Below are 17726 nucleotides of genomic sequence, written 5' to 3'. Positions count from 1 at the left end.
TGTTTACTGATACTAACTTGAGGACAAAGTTTTAAGTACTGATTTGGCCATAGATTAATAAATGATATGTATATAAGAAAATGTAAACCCTCCCTGTGAAATGTAATCCATTTCCTAAGTGAAGATGGTCATTGTAAGCTTCACATTTCCAGTTTCATTTCCCAGACTGAGAACATTCACGAAAGGCTGAAGATAACTCAGTCCTAATTTTTAAGCATCTTAAGTGCCTAAATCTCTGAGCAGATGTGAAAAATGTCACCGCAATAGTAATTTTTTCTTACGATTTTTGAGCTCCTTGTTTCATGCTTTATTACAGGAAAATGGCTCATTTCATTATATGACACAAGCCTTTGTTTTCAGAGTTTCAAGAGAAGGCAAATAGTCATGAAGTTTAGATATACATACTTCAGATTTGTCAGTGTTTTGTAATTATTTTCAGAGAATAAATTTCACTTCATAGATCTAGGAAATAATTTCTCAAAGCAACTGAAATATGAGACTGTATTTGTGTTTAGTATTAAAACAGTGACACAGAAGATGGGGTGGGGAAGGAACACTCGATTGCCACTATATCATAATGTATTTGGTAGAATACTTAATCCAAGATGCTTCTGATAGAGCACTTTACAGCTGCAACCACAGTAATTTAATATACCTCTGATAGATTGTCTTCATATTGAAATAGCTGCTTGTGGTTACGTTTTGACCTTCAAAGGACAGAAAAATCCTACTGTGTTGCTCTTGCATAGGCTTAGTGCCTAGTCACACTGCCTATCAAAATACAGCAAAATTACTGCATGCTCTTTGAAAATTAATTCTCTTTCTATGTGGGAGGTATTATCAAGTGCACTCAGATAAGTGGGGGAGCATTTGTGTGAATGAATAACGTGGGGCTCCCATTTCTTAGAAGGAGCTGCAGTGCAGTTTTTTTATCAATTTGTGAAAGGTAATCTGTGATTAGCAGCTCTACCTTTGGATTTCTACTGGTTTTGTGGTTCTGATTCCTCTTCCTTATCTTGATTTAATCATTATTTCTTATCTTTTTTCTGTTGACAGTTCACCAGTGCAGCAGAACACTACTGTTCACTTGGATAATGGTGAATACTGGTCTAGTCGTGCAGCTGTGTACAAAGGGAAGCCTCACAGAGCAATCTTTGAAGAGAGTCTCGAGAAAATATATAGAAACATGTATCAAAAAGCTTCTGGCACTGTTTCAGACCAAAAAACACACTCCTGATAGCAATTCACCTGGAAATGCACAGTACACAGTGTTCATATTTGTAATGAAACCTATTTTTATGTAACAAATATTTGTACTCTATTTTTAAGGTGTAATTATGGTTAGGCAGGGTTTTGGAGAAACGGGGTTTTGGCCTGCCTTGCCAAAAGGAAACTATTAATATCCCACTGCTCTCCCCCCCCCAAAAAAAAAAAAACCAAACCGAAAAAACCAGCAACTTCACAATTAAGCAAGATGGTGTTGCTCCTTTGAGACTACGAAAAGATAGTCATGTGAAGACTAATAGGTCCGCTGGACATTTGTGTCTGACATCAACTCAGGTTTCAGCTGCAGCCAATTTTCATTAAATAAAGCTATTTAGTAACTTAAACAGAATTGGTTGAAGAAGCAATATGTCCTAGTGTTCAGAGAGGGGGTCTAAAGAGGAAGGTGAATGTGAATGTTGATTTAAAAGTGTCCCATCAGGGTCAAAGGGAATTGTTTTCTAGAAAATTGCCTTGGATTGTTTATTTTTGAGACGGGCAGAAACTCTGATACTGACCTATAGACGTGCTTTCAAAGTGGTTTCAGGCACCTTCAGTCACAAATTTTCTATTTTTAAAAGAAACCCACCCATCCCAGCAGCCTCTATATCAGAAGAAAGGTTATCTTTGCGCACCCCTTGCATTTGAAAATTTCCAGGTTCTTTTGAATGCAACCATGACATTTGCCAATATATTTGTAATTTTAAAAAATATGAATAAGAAAGGAGTGCAGAGGGGGAAAGACTGGAGCTAGTCAGCAAGCTCTTCATATATCCCGTACAGGCCTTCTGAAGTTCCTGCATCACAATCCCACCTAATTTGGAGCCTGTCCTTCCCAGTCTGCTGGGATCCTGTTGGCAGAAATCACATCGTTTTTGCTAAAGGCCACCAAATGTTCATCAGCAGTTCGATGCTTTCCCTGGGGATGGAACCTTTTCAGCCTTGCATTGAACAGATCCCACATTAGCAGACCGGGGCAAATTGCCCATCTATTGAAAAGCAGAATGTTTTAAAAGGGCAAGAGTGTCCATCTCCTGCTTCCTTTCAGAATGGGGGAAAAACCAAATGCCTGTTCTGGCTCCTTCCCTGACTGAACGAACAGATTCAGTTACACCAATGCCATTTTACCTGTTATGATTGGATAAAGGATAAAGCTAGCAGTACAGATGGCAGAACATATGACTGTAACCTGCCAGCATGCCTAGATAAACAAAAAGTTGGTCTACTCTGCCTTCCATCCTTTAATGCTGAGACAACATAATTGATTTGAGAAAGCAGTTGGTGAGCAATTATGCTAGTGGGAAAGCAAGCTGAAAGGCTGTGTGCTTCTGTTTCAGGAAAGGGGACTCTCAGAGGAAGTGTCTTGCATAGAGACATTTCTATTCCTTGTAACTGTTAAACCAGTTGAAGTGGATTAACACTGATAACTTCCTGTCCTTGATGCCATTTAGCATATTAGTACTTTCAAAGGGCATTACTTGCACAGTCTAATGCTGTGGGTAAGTGTTGAGTCACTCTATGAAGTAGTAGTACATTTTTTTTGCAGAAGTGAAAAGGAAAACTTACCCGAGTTGTGCCACTGAAGGCATGGTGGCCGTGGAGTATTGTGCTACTGTTACCTGGTATTCATTCATTAGCCTGTTCCTGTGACCCCATATTAGTCCATAAAGGGATAGTTTCTTTCTCCTTGCTGTTCAGGAAAGTAGGTGTATTCAAATGGATCCTAGACAGGCAGGGCACATTCTGAGAGATATTTTCCAAGCTTTTGGTTTAAAATGAATCTACTGAAATCTGAAGGTTGCTGCAGTTTCCTGTAGGTGTTTGAGCCATAAGATTTAGTGTTCTTCTCATGGTATCCCACAGTTTTCATTCAATATTCTGTGTGTTTTCCCTCCCCAGTGTCATAGCTTCGTAAAAGTTACAGTCTTCTGAAGATTGGCTGCTCCCCCTTGGCCTAATCTGGTTCTGTGACACGGAAGTACTGTTCAATTTTTCCCTCCCCAGCTATCCAGCAGATTTTAGTCCCTGTTTGTTCAATGTGTAAGAAGGCCTGAATGCTGAGGCTTTGGGGTTTTTGTATGTATGAGTAAGGACACAAGTTGCCATGAATTCAAGACACAAGGAGGGGATGAGGGAGGTTAGAGGCCACTGTGAAAAAACAGGGTAATGTTTGCGAGGGGTCCAGAGGAATGGCTGGGCTACATCTGTTTAATTACCCTAGCTAAAGAAAGGAAGCATATGGTAATATGGCAACCTTCAGTTTTTCATCAAAGATGAAAAATTTTTCATCAAAGGTGAAAACTGCATGGGAGGAAAAAAAAAAGTCATATATTGAATTTTGACTGGTATGAATATTCTCACTGTAGCTTTCGTATGCAGCATAACAACAAGTGAAGCAGATAGATAGTCTATGAGTGTCTTTGGCCCTGCTCCAGCTATGAGGGGAGATGGTGTGTATTATGTCTTTCTGAATCAGCTGCTGCAGGATATGTGTTTCTCTCTTGAGTCAGAGTCATTCCACAGCTTATAGGCTGTGATACAGCAAAGAGTGTTCTCTTCCAAGCACTGGGCTGGAAATCCGGTCTGGTTAATGGAAAACTTTTCTCTGAAATGTGACTTAAGACCCAAATTACTCCGATCTGTCCATAAAATCTGCAAGCCACTTTGTTTTCAGAAGCGTTTGGCCCCTTCCCTGTTTGCTCAGCTAACCCTCCTATTAATATGCATACAGCTCAAGTGCACTGAGCACTGCTGCTCCTTTGCTACTGCAGGATGTGATAAGTATAGGTTCAGGCAGTGAACCAACATAGTAATAAACTGTAATTGTTTAGTGCACCTTGCCTTCTAATACAATTTAAATCCCTTCTATCAAATGCAAATTTCTAGGTTCCTGAGTGGAGCTTTAAATAGCATTTTCTATGCTCATTCCTTATCTTTTGCCATCCACAAAGTGGTCTGTTAGTGACAGTGGGACGGCATAATTTGACCCCCATCATTTTACCTCCTAAAGGAAATCTAGAAATAATGGGCTAGATTAAGAACGAATTAGTGTTTTTCTGCAGAGTCTGTCTCTTTCTCTTGCCCTCCCCAAGTTATTATAACCTATGAGTATTCTCACCAAATGCTATTCAGCATGCAGTGTTGCTTGCAGTATGCAATCAGTATTTTAATCACTTTCATTTTAATAAGTCAGAATCTGCTTCCTACTTGCTCCCTTCCCTCTTTCCTACAAATAACTTGGTATAGTTTAGAATCTTGGGGTGGCTTTAGACAAACTACCTGCCTGTGCTCAGTGGAAATGCAAATCCTTTGCTGAGTAGTAGTTGCTTTGGAAATCAGTCATTGACCTGTTGTGGATTAAAGGCAAAAATGTCAAACTCTTTAATGATTTGCCTTATCTAAGTTTTCAACTAGAAGAAGGGAAGCTTAAATTGGTCCACTGGGGACAAGAGGCATAGGGATGGCTAGAGTAATGGGAACAGGTAGGAGCAGCTTTGTAAGATAGATGGGCAGCAGTGTTTATACTCCAAATCTGAGCAGCTTGGAAGATGATGAGGGCTGTTCTTTAGATTGTGCATCACATGTTTGATTCTTATTATTACTTCAGAGACTACCAAAACAGTGAGGGGAGAAAGAAATCTACCTATAGGTGTTGGGAGTCTATTTTTTGGGTAAAATAACAGAACATTTAGCTCTGCTCAGTATTAAATAGTCTTTTCCAAACTCCTCCTCATTGTTACCTCAGCTGTAAAATGGGGAGTTTGTGCTCTGCTGAAGCTTAATTAAATGACTGTGAAGTGCTTTGGGATCCTGAGGTGAATGTTACAGAAATTATTTTGTGGAAGCCTGGCTGGAAAGTCCCATCTCATCTCCAGTTACTAAAAAGGCTTTATTTTAATTTTCCCAGGTTTATTATGTTTTAATCAGACAATTATTAAGCAAGTCTTAATCTTACCAAGATAGAAATCTATTAAATCTAAGAGACGGCTGAAAAAGATAATGAACTGCTTTACTACATGTGCTTTTAGGACCTCATCTTTACAGTTGGTATCCTACTTAGTTTCTGTCTCCTGCATGATCTGGGTTCATCATACTCATACTGATAGCTCTCATGATATCTTTTTTTTTTTAATACAAATTGCTTTTTTGTCATCCTGGTGTCTTAGTGCTGTCTGCTATGTGTACTAATCAGCACGATTAACATCTCTCACATCATTTGTTCTCATCTTCTCCCCAGGAGCAAGGGGTGCAATGGTGTGTGCAACTTGACAGTGGAAGAGTTTGTGTGGTGTGCCATAGGTTTGTCAGAGAAAGTAAGTTAGAAGGAATCTCTGCCTTTTCAGTCCATGTGCAAGGAATAGCTTATTACATAATTCTGCTCTTCCTGATTTTTAAGCTTGAAAGTGTTTTCTGAAACACTGAACTATGCAACAAAATTCTTAGCCTTTTAGCAGTGGTCACATAACTGTATAAATCTTGTTGTGGAATCTCTGGGTCATAGGAAAGCCTGCCATGGTGTTGATAACTTCAGTGGTTATGGAGTGGTCATTATCAGGATGCTGAGAGTATCTCAAGAGATTTGTTTAGTAGTCAAGAGTTTGGGGAAACTTTCAAATCAATGAAACTTAGCTTCCTGGTTCCAGTGAAAACAATTGAAGCTAAGAGAGATCAGCACTTCTGTGGGTGATCTTAATGAGCTACCTCACTGACAGAAATGGTGTCTGGTTTAGGTGATGGTCTCTCGTAGCAGCAGAGAACCAGTCTTTGCCCGGTTCCTTTCAGTTTCAACAAATAAACCAGTGTTGTGGGAAGTGATCAAGAACACCTAGTATTCCTGTTTCTATTACGCAGTGAAACATTAAGCACGAGCCCCATTGATTGCATTGGTTTCTACTGCTTTCTCCATGGAATTCAAAACATCATCAACCAAAGCCCTTAAAAGATGAGGCTGTAGCTCCTTTTGTTATCAGTGTTGGCTTGCCAAAGACATGCAGTTTGTTCCCTGTTTGTCTTCAGTGAGAAATTCTCTGAGGTGCAGTGATAATTTGTCTGGATGGCAACATAAAGGAACTGTAATCTTTCTTTTTGCTTGATCAATGTGGAGATTGTGCTTTTTCTTCATATGTATTTCCATTCAATTCTGGGTGATTTCTTCTGACCTAGCAAAGAACTCTCAGCAACTTCTCTGAGAAGTGGTGATCTGAGCTGCCTTCTCACCTCTTCAGGGAAAGGAGTTTGCTGTTGCAAAACAACATCCCTCTTGGTTCATAAGAATTTACTGATCCTGAGGATACAGCACAAAAATTTTTTTCTGTGGTCAGGTATTTGCGTAACCCTGTAGAGCTGATGCCATTGAATGAACAGAACTTCACACGAAGTGGGGGTGGGAGGCTGAAAGCAGGGGCAGACTTTGAGAGTGGTTTGATGCATGGCGTGCCATGGATTATGTATTTGTATCCCATGAATTATCAGTGTATAAAATAACCAGTGAAACTTTTAACAAAAGCACCATTTACATCGCTGAACGGTGGTGAATTCTAATGCTTATATTTGCATTGTTACACTGACTTGAATTTTTGAATGTTTAGCTAATTGTGTTGTTACTAAGACTATAGTTGTGTGAACTGTTTCATTCAGTACTCCAGTAGTAAACATTTGCTAAGAGGTTGCTTTCCCTGCCTGCCTTGTTTTCACCACAGTCATCTAGTGTTTACATACATTTTAGCCTCTGTGCCATTTTTGAAGGCTTTATTTGTCTCATTTACGTTTTTGGTTTGGATAATACTTAAATATGAAATCCATCTGGGAAACATATTGTATATTCACGTTGAGGGGTAAAACCAGTTTTTAATTAAAATTTTATACAGCACTTGTATTTCACTTTGTCCTGTTTTATTATGAAACACTTCAATCTTCTTCCTAAAACACATATGTCTTCTGCGTTTCAAGATGTTCCTTGTTGCTCATGCAGAACCAGTTTCTGAGCTCTGTCAGCAGAGTGCCATATGTTCTGGGGTTCATTTAGCTTCTCTGGCGTTTGTGTAGGCAGCATATTGGATGTAATGCAGCTAAGCTCTGCTCCATTCTTTTCTTTGTAAACTTGTCAAGAGATGAAAAAAGCGGGGAGAAGAACACACTGAATAATACTCGTGATTTGAATTATCAGTGAGTTATGGTAACTCGGCCAATCAAAATTGAGGTTTCTCGCGTACTTGAGGATTTTCCTTAATTGCGGCTTATGCATAGCCTATAAAGTGATGCATCCCTCAGTGCTACCTGGTATTACACCCAAAATGAGTGCTGAAGATTGAGATATAACCCAAGCCATTTGGAAATGACAAGCATTAAGTGCTTTTAATTTTGCATTGATCTGCTATTTTAAATTAAAAAAAAAAAAAGTGAGTAATAGAAGATGGGCATGTGAAGGGATTGTACTCCTCTTTGTTGTCATCTTCTGGCTTTGTGGAAAATAACTCTCCGCTGTTTAAATGCCTGGTACTGAAAAGAGAAATCTGAAGACTGATGGTGCCCTCCTGTCTAAAAAAAAAAAAAAAATAAATTAATTTTTCTTACCAATTCATTCCTGTTTCTTCCCTGCCCCCCATAATCTTGACCATGAACCAGTAGGTGCTATCAGTCTTTAATATACTGCTAGTATGTAGGAACACAGCCCTGGCTGTTTATTGATAGTAGCCATATATTGTCAGATACTGATCTTATCTGCCGAAACCTTTTCAGAACCGTCCCGGTGACTGTGACAGAGAACCAAAGTATTTCTGTGGTTCTGTAACTAAAGCTTACAAAGAAAAAAAAAAAAGAAAAGAAAGGAAGGAATAAGAAACTAGCGAAAAAGGAATACGTATTAAACTGTTTGCCCTTTGCTGAGGTATGAGGCCGGAGGGAAAGGGCTTGAGTGGCTGCTTGATACAAGTGCACGAAGGAGTGGGGAGGGAAACTTTGGCAGTTCTGACCTAAGGTCGGTCAGAAATAACCAGCTGGAGTGACATGAGTGTAAACCTGGTTGAAGTGACAGGCAGCTCAGCTCCTGGGTCTCTATTTACATATGTTTAAAACAAACAAAAAAAGCTGCCTTTGTTCCCCAGGAAAATCTATTTACTTGGCATTCAGCCCATGTATAAGCTGGAACTTCTTTCACAGAAGATGTAGAAACAAAGCAACTGACATTTCTGCTTTGGTGTGAGGCTGAAGCTAAGATTTGATTTTGAAATATGAAAGTAAACTGAAACTACCTCCAATTTAAAGGTGGGGTTTTTTAATGACCTTAAAAGTTTTGAGAAGTTTTTTTCCCTCCCCTTAGGGACCAGAAGAAATTATAACGGTAATCTTACTTAGAGCTGTAAGTCTACAGAGACAGTGGCTGTAGGTTAATGAAAAATTGACACTGCTACTTGCCTGTGCTTCCAGCAGAATTTTTTTCCTTCAAACTGATGTGAACTATTGCACTGCGTGAGTTGGTTATGAGTCTCACATATTAAATTGAATGCTGCTTTTGTGGAAGCTACAGGAGCAAGTCACAGCTGAATGTTTTGAACAACGTTCCTGTTTCGAATAAATGCAACAAAAATTATGGGTTTCTTAAAATGGTTACCCTGGTCCTTCCCCCCCACCCCACCACACACACACTCAGAAATAAAGCTTGCCGTGTTAGTCTAAACCAGAAAGCGGGCAGAGGAATTGTCGCCGATGCTCTGCATCCCAGTACGGAATCCGGAGTGCTGCCAACCCAATCTGACAATAGTCTGGTAGAGAAATCACACCACAGAGCAGTAACCGAGCGTTGCAAGCGCAGTTGCTCTTACGTTTTTGCGTAGACGTGTGTGCTGTTAGGCACTCTTACGCGCACTCCCGCTTGCGTGGCACTCGCCCTCCTCGAGGGACGCCCTGTGCCTCGCAGAGCGTTGTTCAAAAGGGCCCTCTCCAGGAGCATTTCTGCAGTATCGTTTGGGACAGCTTGTTTCTCGTTCCTGGGAATCGTGCACAGAAATGGCGTGAACTCAACAGCTCAGGCTGACTTTGGTTCGTACTCTGACAACTTAATATCTATTTGTTGTCCTCGGCATGGCGGTGCCATCTGGTCTTGCTTGGACAGCTTATCTGTAATACTGCACTGCATGATATTTCAGTTTTTGCTTATGAAATCTTGGGCTGTGCTTGAATGGCACACCGATACCTTGATGCCAGCCTTTGACCAGATGGTACCTGCTTAAGTAATAGCCCCCCGTGTACTGTGACGGAGATGGATACACAGAGGTGTTGGAAATTGCATTGGAGACAAGGGGAAGGCAGGCATGAAGACGGCTTCAGGTGGTGTTATATGGGATCTCAGGTCAGGAATTAAAGTGCCATTGGATGTCCACAGACTTCTCTGCTCCCCTTGAAGGACTTTAAACCTATAACAGACTCTGAAGAGTCGCCAGTACCTGGCGTGAGGCAGCCTGGGCAGTTCTGGGGCAGAAGCATTCGCCGGCTCTCCTGTAGGAGTTTGAAGACTCATTGGGTCACAGAAAGGTGGAGAAAAGGCATGACTCAGGATCAGGGTACACTTGGGAAAAGACAGCGTTGTGCACAGTGGGGCAATGATGGGCAACACCAACAAAGACTCCTCCTTGAGCATTTGTCCAACAAGGACATCTGTATTTTAGTGTTCCCAGTGGATTTGCTGTCTCCACTGGGGAGAAGGTTACGTTTGGGTGATGAGGCAGAAGCCGTCGTCTTTCACTTCTCTGAAGAACAGGCAGTGACTTTTCCTTGCAACCTTTCGCAGCCTAGAAGGGAGCCTTCATCACTGTTGCAGCAACACTGTGTTGGGGCGGCAGCTCAGCAATTGGCTTCTTCACTCATGTTCACCTGCTTCAGAGGAGGTTGTAAAAAAAAAAAATCTCAAATTGTGACACCAACACTTTACCTATGCTAAAAAAAAATCACTTTCATCTATTGCTCCTTATGTTGCATTCACAACACTGTATATCTCTCTTTTACTGCCGAAGGCAAACAAACTAAAAACTGTTCATACCTGTCTTTGGGGAATCACCGAGGTTGGATGACACCTCCCACATTACGCTAGCATTAGTCTGAAATGGGGAAAATAAACGTACCCCATTAAATGTATATACAGGACTGTGAGATGAGAGGCTTGAATTTGTTTTTTTCATCCACTACATTTTGTCCTTTGCCACTTCCTTTTAGCTTTATCCCTTTTTTTGCCTTTCCATGGTTACAAAGCCCTCTTTCTCTGCATGTGCTATGTATGATTTTTATTTATGTGGTGTAAGTTCATAACAGACAACTGCTTAATGTAACAGAAGAGGCTTGATGAAATCCAGCAGTTGAAAGCTGGAGCGAGATGCAGTCACACTAGAAATAAAGTGCAGCTCCTTTTTTTTTTTTTTTTTTTTTTTAATAATGATGTAGTGAGTATTTAGCTTTTAGACCACCTTAGCCAGAAACTGGTTTCTTAGCTTGCAGTCTTTATGCCAGGATTGACAATTATGCTAAAATAAACATGGCTAAGCTGGCAGTTTGATAAAGAAATAGGCAGGGATGGTCTGCCATAGGCATTGTGGTTATTGCTGAGTCAAAGATCAGAAATTCTACCAGTAAATGCTAGGTCACTGTAGCAGATTAGACCTTTTAGAAGCTTGGAGTCTGGTCCTACTTCAATATGTATGGCCTGGACATGTGCAGCCTGAGCTCTTGCCACTTTATCAAACTACAGAGTGTCCCCAGAGTAACTGGAGAGACAGCTCCAGCTTAAACAGAGGGCCAATTTGCATCTCTTATTAACTCATTGCCTTTTAATCTGCAGACGAGCCAAAACCTGCTTTGGGGTATATTGAGGCTTTTCTTATTTGTTATAAATTTTTCAAGACCTATGCTATGTTGATGACTTTTTAATTAAAAAAAATAAAAATCCAGAAGACTTTGTTATGTAGCAGTAAAATGTATAGTTAAATACCAGCCAATTTAGCGAGTGTGCTTTTGCTGCTCCATAGAGATACACAAATGCACACTTGGAAATCCTCTCGCCGATATGTCAGCATTTTGAAACTGCTACAGCTTGAGGTTAGCCGGGTTATTTTCTCTTGTCTGGGGTTTAAAACATTGCTCCCAACCTGGTATCTGGGTAAGATAAGATGAATCCACTGAAGGTAAGAAGTTGACTTTATTATCTGTAGGAGAGACACTTCTTGACTACATAATTAAAAATTGTTTTAAGCAGCCTTCTCCTCTCCCCCCCCCAGGCAAGGGAGTAATTTTCTGGTGTTGGAAGCACTGGGTGCTGAGAAATAGGTAAGTGAGCTGGAGTATTGGGGAGGGGGGGGGAACACCTTCCAGGCAGGCACAAGGCTGTGGAGGGGAGAGGTTGGGGGTCCCATTGCTGGAGATGTCACAGCCCAGAGCCAGGGACATGGGGATAGTCCTGCGGAGAGACAGTGGTGGGCACCTGCACAAAAATGGGGCTCAAAATGGGTATAAGTAAGTTCATGGGTATAAACAAAGCAATGCAAAAGCAAAGCTGGTATTAAGTTTTTGCATTACTATTTGCAGTAAAAGTAAGAGGGGGGTTCTAATATGGTCTTTGGTGTGTATTTATTGATTATTTTTATGTTACTCAAATGAAGGGAAGGGAAAGTAAGAAGAGAGTGCAGAAGAAAGGAAACTAAACCATGTAAGTTTACTGAGTTTGTTTCTTTTCCTCACGGGGACCAAAAGTGCAGAAAGGTGCCAGGACTTTGCCAGCCCACACGTGCCCTCCTCTCCCTCAGATCTCCACAAGCTTTACCCTGGTGAAGTTTCCCTCTATAGGAATGCAGGGAGGGCGGTTCTCCCTGCAGGGATGAGAGCTTGTGATCCCGGGTAGGATCTGCTTTAACCCAGAAACAGTGACTTCCAGCTACGATTCACCTGGGCAGGTGCCCATCTGTGCACACCGAGAAGGCTGTGAGTGCTGCTCCCTCCTTGTCCCAGAAAATGAGCGCAAGGAACCAGAGAAAACATGGTGCCCTGTTTGCTAACTTACTCTCCACCCTGCTAAAATGCATGCGGTTTCATTTCTTTCCTTTGTAATAAACTCTGCCCACCATAGCGTATATTCTTTTAAATAACATTTTAAAATATTTTCCGGTAAATTAAAGTGATGACATGTTTGTAGGGTTCATTGTTAATTTCATTTCCTTTGGCTCAGCCAGCCAGATAAAATGCAATGTTATTAATCTTTGTTTAAAAGAAGATCCTTTGCCGAACAGTAATAAATGATCTTGATAGATTTGTCAGGAAAATGAATGATAATCATTTGCAGATAGACACAAGCCTAGTATGGAAGATTAATAAGAAAATATGTATTGGCATCATTAATAACATCTGCTGCCAATGGACTTGTATATTGGTTACAGCTCTGAAAGCGATGTGTTCTTGTTAGGATATTGCAATTCATCACGTGCTGCGAGGAGCGAGGCTGTATAGTGCTTCTGGGGCGATGACAAGCTACTCCTCAGGAAAGGCTTGCGGGGAGCCCAGCGCCAAGGCACCCGCCGTCGGCCGAGCCTGTCATCGCCGAAGCCCCAGTTCTGCTGGGCTCTGACGTCCCACGTGCGCTTCCCCGTGTCGCTGCTAAAAACTCTTCCGGACCCCACGAATTTGCTCATTCCTTGCTTTTGGGGCTCTGGCTGGCTGGATTTGCAGATAAGCCATGTTCCCGCGGGAGCTCTGCCCTCACGGCGTGGGCTGAGCGATGGTGGTGGAGAAGCTGCTCCTGGCACGGAGCAGCTCGGGCTGCGGCAGCTGCAGCACCCGGGGTTTGACATACGCTTTCGCTCGGGGTCCGCGCTCGTTCCCACCTCTTGTAGCTCTAAAAAGGTTCCTCCAGAGCCTGCCACAGGCATTTAAGCGCTCGTATGTCTTCAACTGACACAGCTTTGGAAAGTACCCCCGCTTCACTGGATGCACAACACGTTAGGAGATAAAGCTCTTCACAGGTGCTGCATGTGACTGTCATGGGCCTTGGTTTTTCAGCCTTGATCATCCGTGTTAGGAAAAGAGCATTTTATTTTGGGCTTGTAAGACCTGCAGAGCCTCTGTTGGGCTTTCCCTCTTAACAGCCCCAGAGCATATCTAAGATGGTGCAAAGAGCTGCATGCTCATAGCAGCAATCTCTGCCACAGCATCACCCCTGCAGTGGCAGGGAGCTGAGAATCATCCCATCCCATCCTGTCCCATCCCATCCCATCCCATCCCATCCCATCCCATCCCATCCCCCTCCTTGTCCCTATCCCCGTCCCCGTGGCTCCTTGGCACGCAGGGGTGAGGCTGATGGGGAGCTGCTGGGGTGAGCAGGGTCCCACTTGCCGCAGGGAGGGAGTGGGACCTGGGGCTGGAGGGACTCCACGTGTTCAAGTGCAACCCATGGGGAGATGTAGCATAAAATGGAAATTATCAAGGCTAGGAAGGGGCCTGGGAGATGTAGGAGGGAAGAGCTGCACGTGGGTGTAGGCAGAGGGAATGGGTGTGGGTGATGAGAAGGAAGGAGCAGAGGGACTGAAACGAGGAATAACATGAAACGGAAACTCCCCCCATCCCCAATCTTCAATGAGGAGGAAAAATATAATCTCTTTTTGGTTTGGTTTTAATTTTTTTCAGCTAAATATGTTTTTTCTTAGAAAATACAAGGAAAGGTCAAGATGTTTTGAGATTACTTTGGTTTATTCCAATAAAACGTTTCAGACTCCCCCTCCCCAATGACTATTTTTTCTTTTGTTTCACTTTAGTGGTTCAAAGTAAGTAGCAAGCCAAATAAATTTACCATTGAAATGTGTTCCTCCTGCGGGGCGCACAGCTGGCTGCATCTGGCAGTGCGGATGTCTCCATTCCTTCTGTGGGCCAAGCTCAGAGATGCAGTCACATCTCTCAAAGCTCATTACTTTTTGTTTAACTGACATAGACATCATCCTTTTAAAGGAAACACCATCTTCCAGGGTCCATGGGGTGAGATGGGGAGGGGAAGAGGGCAGCATCGTATAGCCAAAGATGAAAACTATTTGTTCATTTAAAAAAAAAAAAAAAAAAAAAAGGCTTAGAAAATTTCACTTCTACTCTCTGCAAAACTGAAATTTTCTTAGCAGAAAAGAATAATCTCAAACATTTCAAAAACTGCCCCAGTATTCCTCATCCTGCTCCGTCTTGCTTTCCCCCTGGCTTTAGCAGATGTGTAGTCAAAATAAGCCAATAAAGCCATTGAGCTAAGTGCTGCTGAGGGGCTCTGTGGCTCAGGAGCACTCAGCACCTCTCTGCTCTAGGCGAGGAGGCGAGAGCCCTGGTATTTCTAAAAGCATTAGAAAGGTGTTCGTTATTATTAGACATTTAACAGCTATTAATCACAGCTGGTAACTTGATTTCCTCTAAATGTTTTGAGGCACCCTCTGATCTGGGCACCACCTGCTTGAAATTGAATAGTGGAAAGGCAAGGCAAGCTCTGCGGCGTATGCCTCTTCCCATGGGGATGGCTGGATGGGCGACTGATGGGGCTGCGATCTCCCTTATTCAAAGGAAATCTACTTTTTCCTCTTAGAAAAAGCAAATGCTTGTATTGACCTGCATGAGCAGAGCACCAACCCCATCCTGCATGGCCAATTCAGTCTCCTCCATCCAAACTGAGGATGAGCGGGGGAACCATGACCTGGGCTCCCTGTGCCAGGTGGGCACAGAGCCTTGTTTCTCCTCTCCTTGCTGGATCATGCCTCATTTTCTTCACCTTCATGGCACTGGCCTTCACCGCATGCCCTCACCTCTCCGCACAGCCCACGCCTCGTGGCTTGACCGTGCCCCTCGGATGCTGGGGTGGAGGGTCACATCCCCGTGGGCATTTTTAGCTTTCTTCCAGATGAGCATCCTAACCACCAGACAAAGATACTAACAGTGGGTACTGCCGTCTGTTCCTCTGGAGGTGCTTTAAAAGGTTATGGCCATGCCACATCATATGATGGCACCACGATGGGCCAGACAAGCACAGACTTGCTCAAGAAAGCAAGGTCCAGCCTTGGACCTGGCCCAAGGAGGGATATTTATTATTTTCCCTACCACAGCCAGGTCACCATGGTCCCAGGGAGACCTTTGTGCGTCAGTGCAGGATAAATAAACACAATAACCCAAAGTCAGAATTGGCTTTGTTACTCAGGCACCTTTATTGCTGGTAATGCTGTTAAGGGGCAGGATTGGCCCAAGGAGTAAACAGGCTCAGATGGTTGTAAGCCCCACCATCATGCAGCAGGGGGGGCAGGCTGGGGGGGCTCGGGGAAGGCAGGGAAGTCCCTGTCCCCACTTCCAATGCCAACGGAGGGGGTGGTGGGGTGGAGGGGGTCCAACACAGGTCCTGGGGTGGCTGTGGGAGCCAAGGTTGTCACTGCTGAGCTAATCCAGTGGTCCTACACCAACCCCATCTGAATTTTGGCCATATAAAAATCTTCAGGTAGTGCTTAAGTCTCCTTCCCCACACCAGTGTAAACCAGAAGTCCTTCCGCTAAGAGCAGCAGTGTGAAGTCAGCCCCAAGGTGGTGCATGAGGGGAGCAAGGACCCAGCTTTCCAAAGCCTTTGCTCCTTGCTGGGCTGAGCGATGCACCTTTAAAATTGACCCCAGGTCTCCTGACTTGATCCACCTGATGTCCACATCCCCCGTATCCTGGATGTGACCAGTGTTGAGGCTTGGTCACACCTTATCTTATGGAGAAACTGTGCCCCGCAGCCATTTCCAGCAAGCAGTGCCTCCGGGGAAGGGCTGCGCCAACGTGTGCCGGCACCTCCGGGGACCATCACGAGGGTCTCCATCACCTGATGCTTCCAGTTTAGACATGAAGATGAGGACAGCTGAGAGAAATCAAAGCCACATGCTGCCTGACCCCACCTCAGCCAAAATATGCCCACAGAAAGACATTAATGGTCAGCAGGAGAATAGCATTAACATTGCAAACAGTCTTCCACAGGGGCTTTTCCTCGATGCTGGTGAGTCTCCTCTCCAGGGCAGCTCTCTCCTCCTGGGACAGGGTGGGTGTGGGGCTGGTGGACAGACCGCAGAACCACAAGTACAGCATCTTCCAGCAGGGAGGCTTGGCTGCTGCGAGAGGTGGACCAAAAAAATGGGTGTTATCATCTAGGTGGGACTCTTCCCTCCCTCCTTCCGCTGGTTTGGAGGTGCATTGAGCAATCTGGAGTGGGGCTCGAGATGCACCTTGGGTGGGATATGGAAGATGGGAAGGGAAGGGAAGGGAAGGGAAAAGAGAAAGCTCTGCCTCAACCATGTACAGCACAGCCTGATTACAGTTGGTTGATTGCAACACCAATAGTTAATTAGTTAATTAACAGACCTTTTCCCCCTCCTCCCTGACCCAGCTTCCATCCGCTTTCACAAATTCCTGACAGCATGATGGTCCATTTAGAGATAGCCTGGCTTATTTATTACACGTGACATGCCGGATGAAGCATGTGTTTTAATTGTCAGCCCTGTGCCGTGTGTATTTTGCTGGCTGTTCTTTCCAAATATAACCTTTTATTGAAATGCAGAATGTCATAAGGCCTTGAAAAAGGTGTTACCTGGAAAAAAAAACTCATTAAACTGTCAACTGCTGTGTTTCGCATTTCCTTTCCCATCATTACTAATTACCAAAATACCAAGACATTTGTTTATAAAAATCTGAGCTAGTTAAGTGAACTAGAAATTGATAAGAAATAATAAAACATGCTGAATGGCTGCATTCAACTTAAACCCAAACTTACTCTGTTGGGGAAAAAAAATATTAAGAGATTTCTTTAGTTGTTCACTTCAGTTTAGCTTGGCTGTAATTGGTACCAGTGTCCTTTGGACTGACCAGGAACAGGAAGGAGTGAAGAAATCGTGTGTATGTGCCTTTCTGCTGAGAGTTCTGCTCTGTAACCTTGGAAGGTTGAGCTCAAAACCAGAAACCTGCATTTTTTAAATGGATTTGCGGAATAAACCTCTGTCTGCTCTGAAAAGAACTTGCCTATCTTCTGCTACTGTTCTGTCTCCTGACAGCTTTTTAACTTCATTTGACTCTTTGCCTTCCTTCTTATTAAATACCCTTAGTAGGACACAGAGCTCTAAGAAATTTGGGTCTGAGTTTTAACTATGGCTTATATAGGATATAAGGGAAGATGAAAGATACTATTGGCATAGCGTAAATGAGAAAACTGAGGCTTGTAGATTTATCCTAGGACATCCATGAAGTTCACATGTCTGCCTCCAGCGTCTCATGGTCCCGCCAGACCATGATGCTATTTTGATACAGTATATTACAGCATCACTGGGTGAGTTTGGCCAGCAGAGCCCACACAGGGGTAAGGAGGAGGCATTTCTAGCACATACACAAGGGGTTTATCTCCTAGCAATGATGAAGACAGGAAAGGATGCCACTTTTATGTGCTGAAAGTTGAAATT

At 43.2% G+C, this 17726-nt stretch overlaps 2 protein-coding genes across 6 annotated transcripts in view; one reads left to right on the top strand and one right to left on the bottom strand.

Moving 5' to 3' along the window:
* SPATA6 (spermatogenesis associated 6) overlaps positions 1 to 7138 on the top strand; it is a 46187-nt gene extending 39049 nt beyond the window's left edge. For 4 of the 5 annotated variants that reach the window (XM_030033028.1, XM_041127960.1, XM_041127961.1 and 1 more), the window contains one exon: positions 1057 to 7138. In XM_030033028.1, the coding sequence (XP_029888888.1) occupies positions 1057 to 1237 (181 nt within the window). In that variant the 3' untranslated portion in view covers positions 1238 to 7138. The remainder of the gene's footprint in view (positions 1 to 1056) is intronic. The other variant, XR_005933721.1, reaches the window with a different exon arrangement.
* A 9041-nt stretch (positions 7139 to 16179) lies between these two features.
* SLC5A9 (solute carrier family 5 member 9) overlaps positions 16180 to 17726 on the bottom strand; it is a 32599-nt gene continuing 31052 nt past the window's right edge. The window contains exon 15 of the mRNA XM_030033896.2: positions 16180 to 16388. Within this exon, the coding sequence (XP_029889756.1) occupies positions 16180 to 16388 (209 nt within the window). The remainder of the gene's footprint in view (positions 16389 to 17726) is intronic.

The sequence above is a fragment of the Aquila chrysaetos genome, chromosome 12, assembly GCF_900496995.4.
Source record: "Aquila chrysaetos chrysaetos chromosome 12, bAquChr1.4, whole genome shotgun sequence".
Lineage (NCBI taxonomy): Eukaryota > Metazoa > Chordata > Aves > Accipitriformes > Accipitridae > Aquila > Aquila chrysaetos.
The sequence above is the reverse complement of the archived record's forward strand: the minus strand, read 5'-3'. Positions and strand labels throughout refer to the sequence as shown.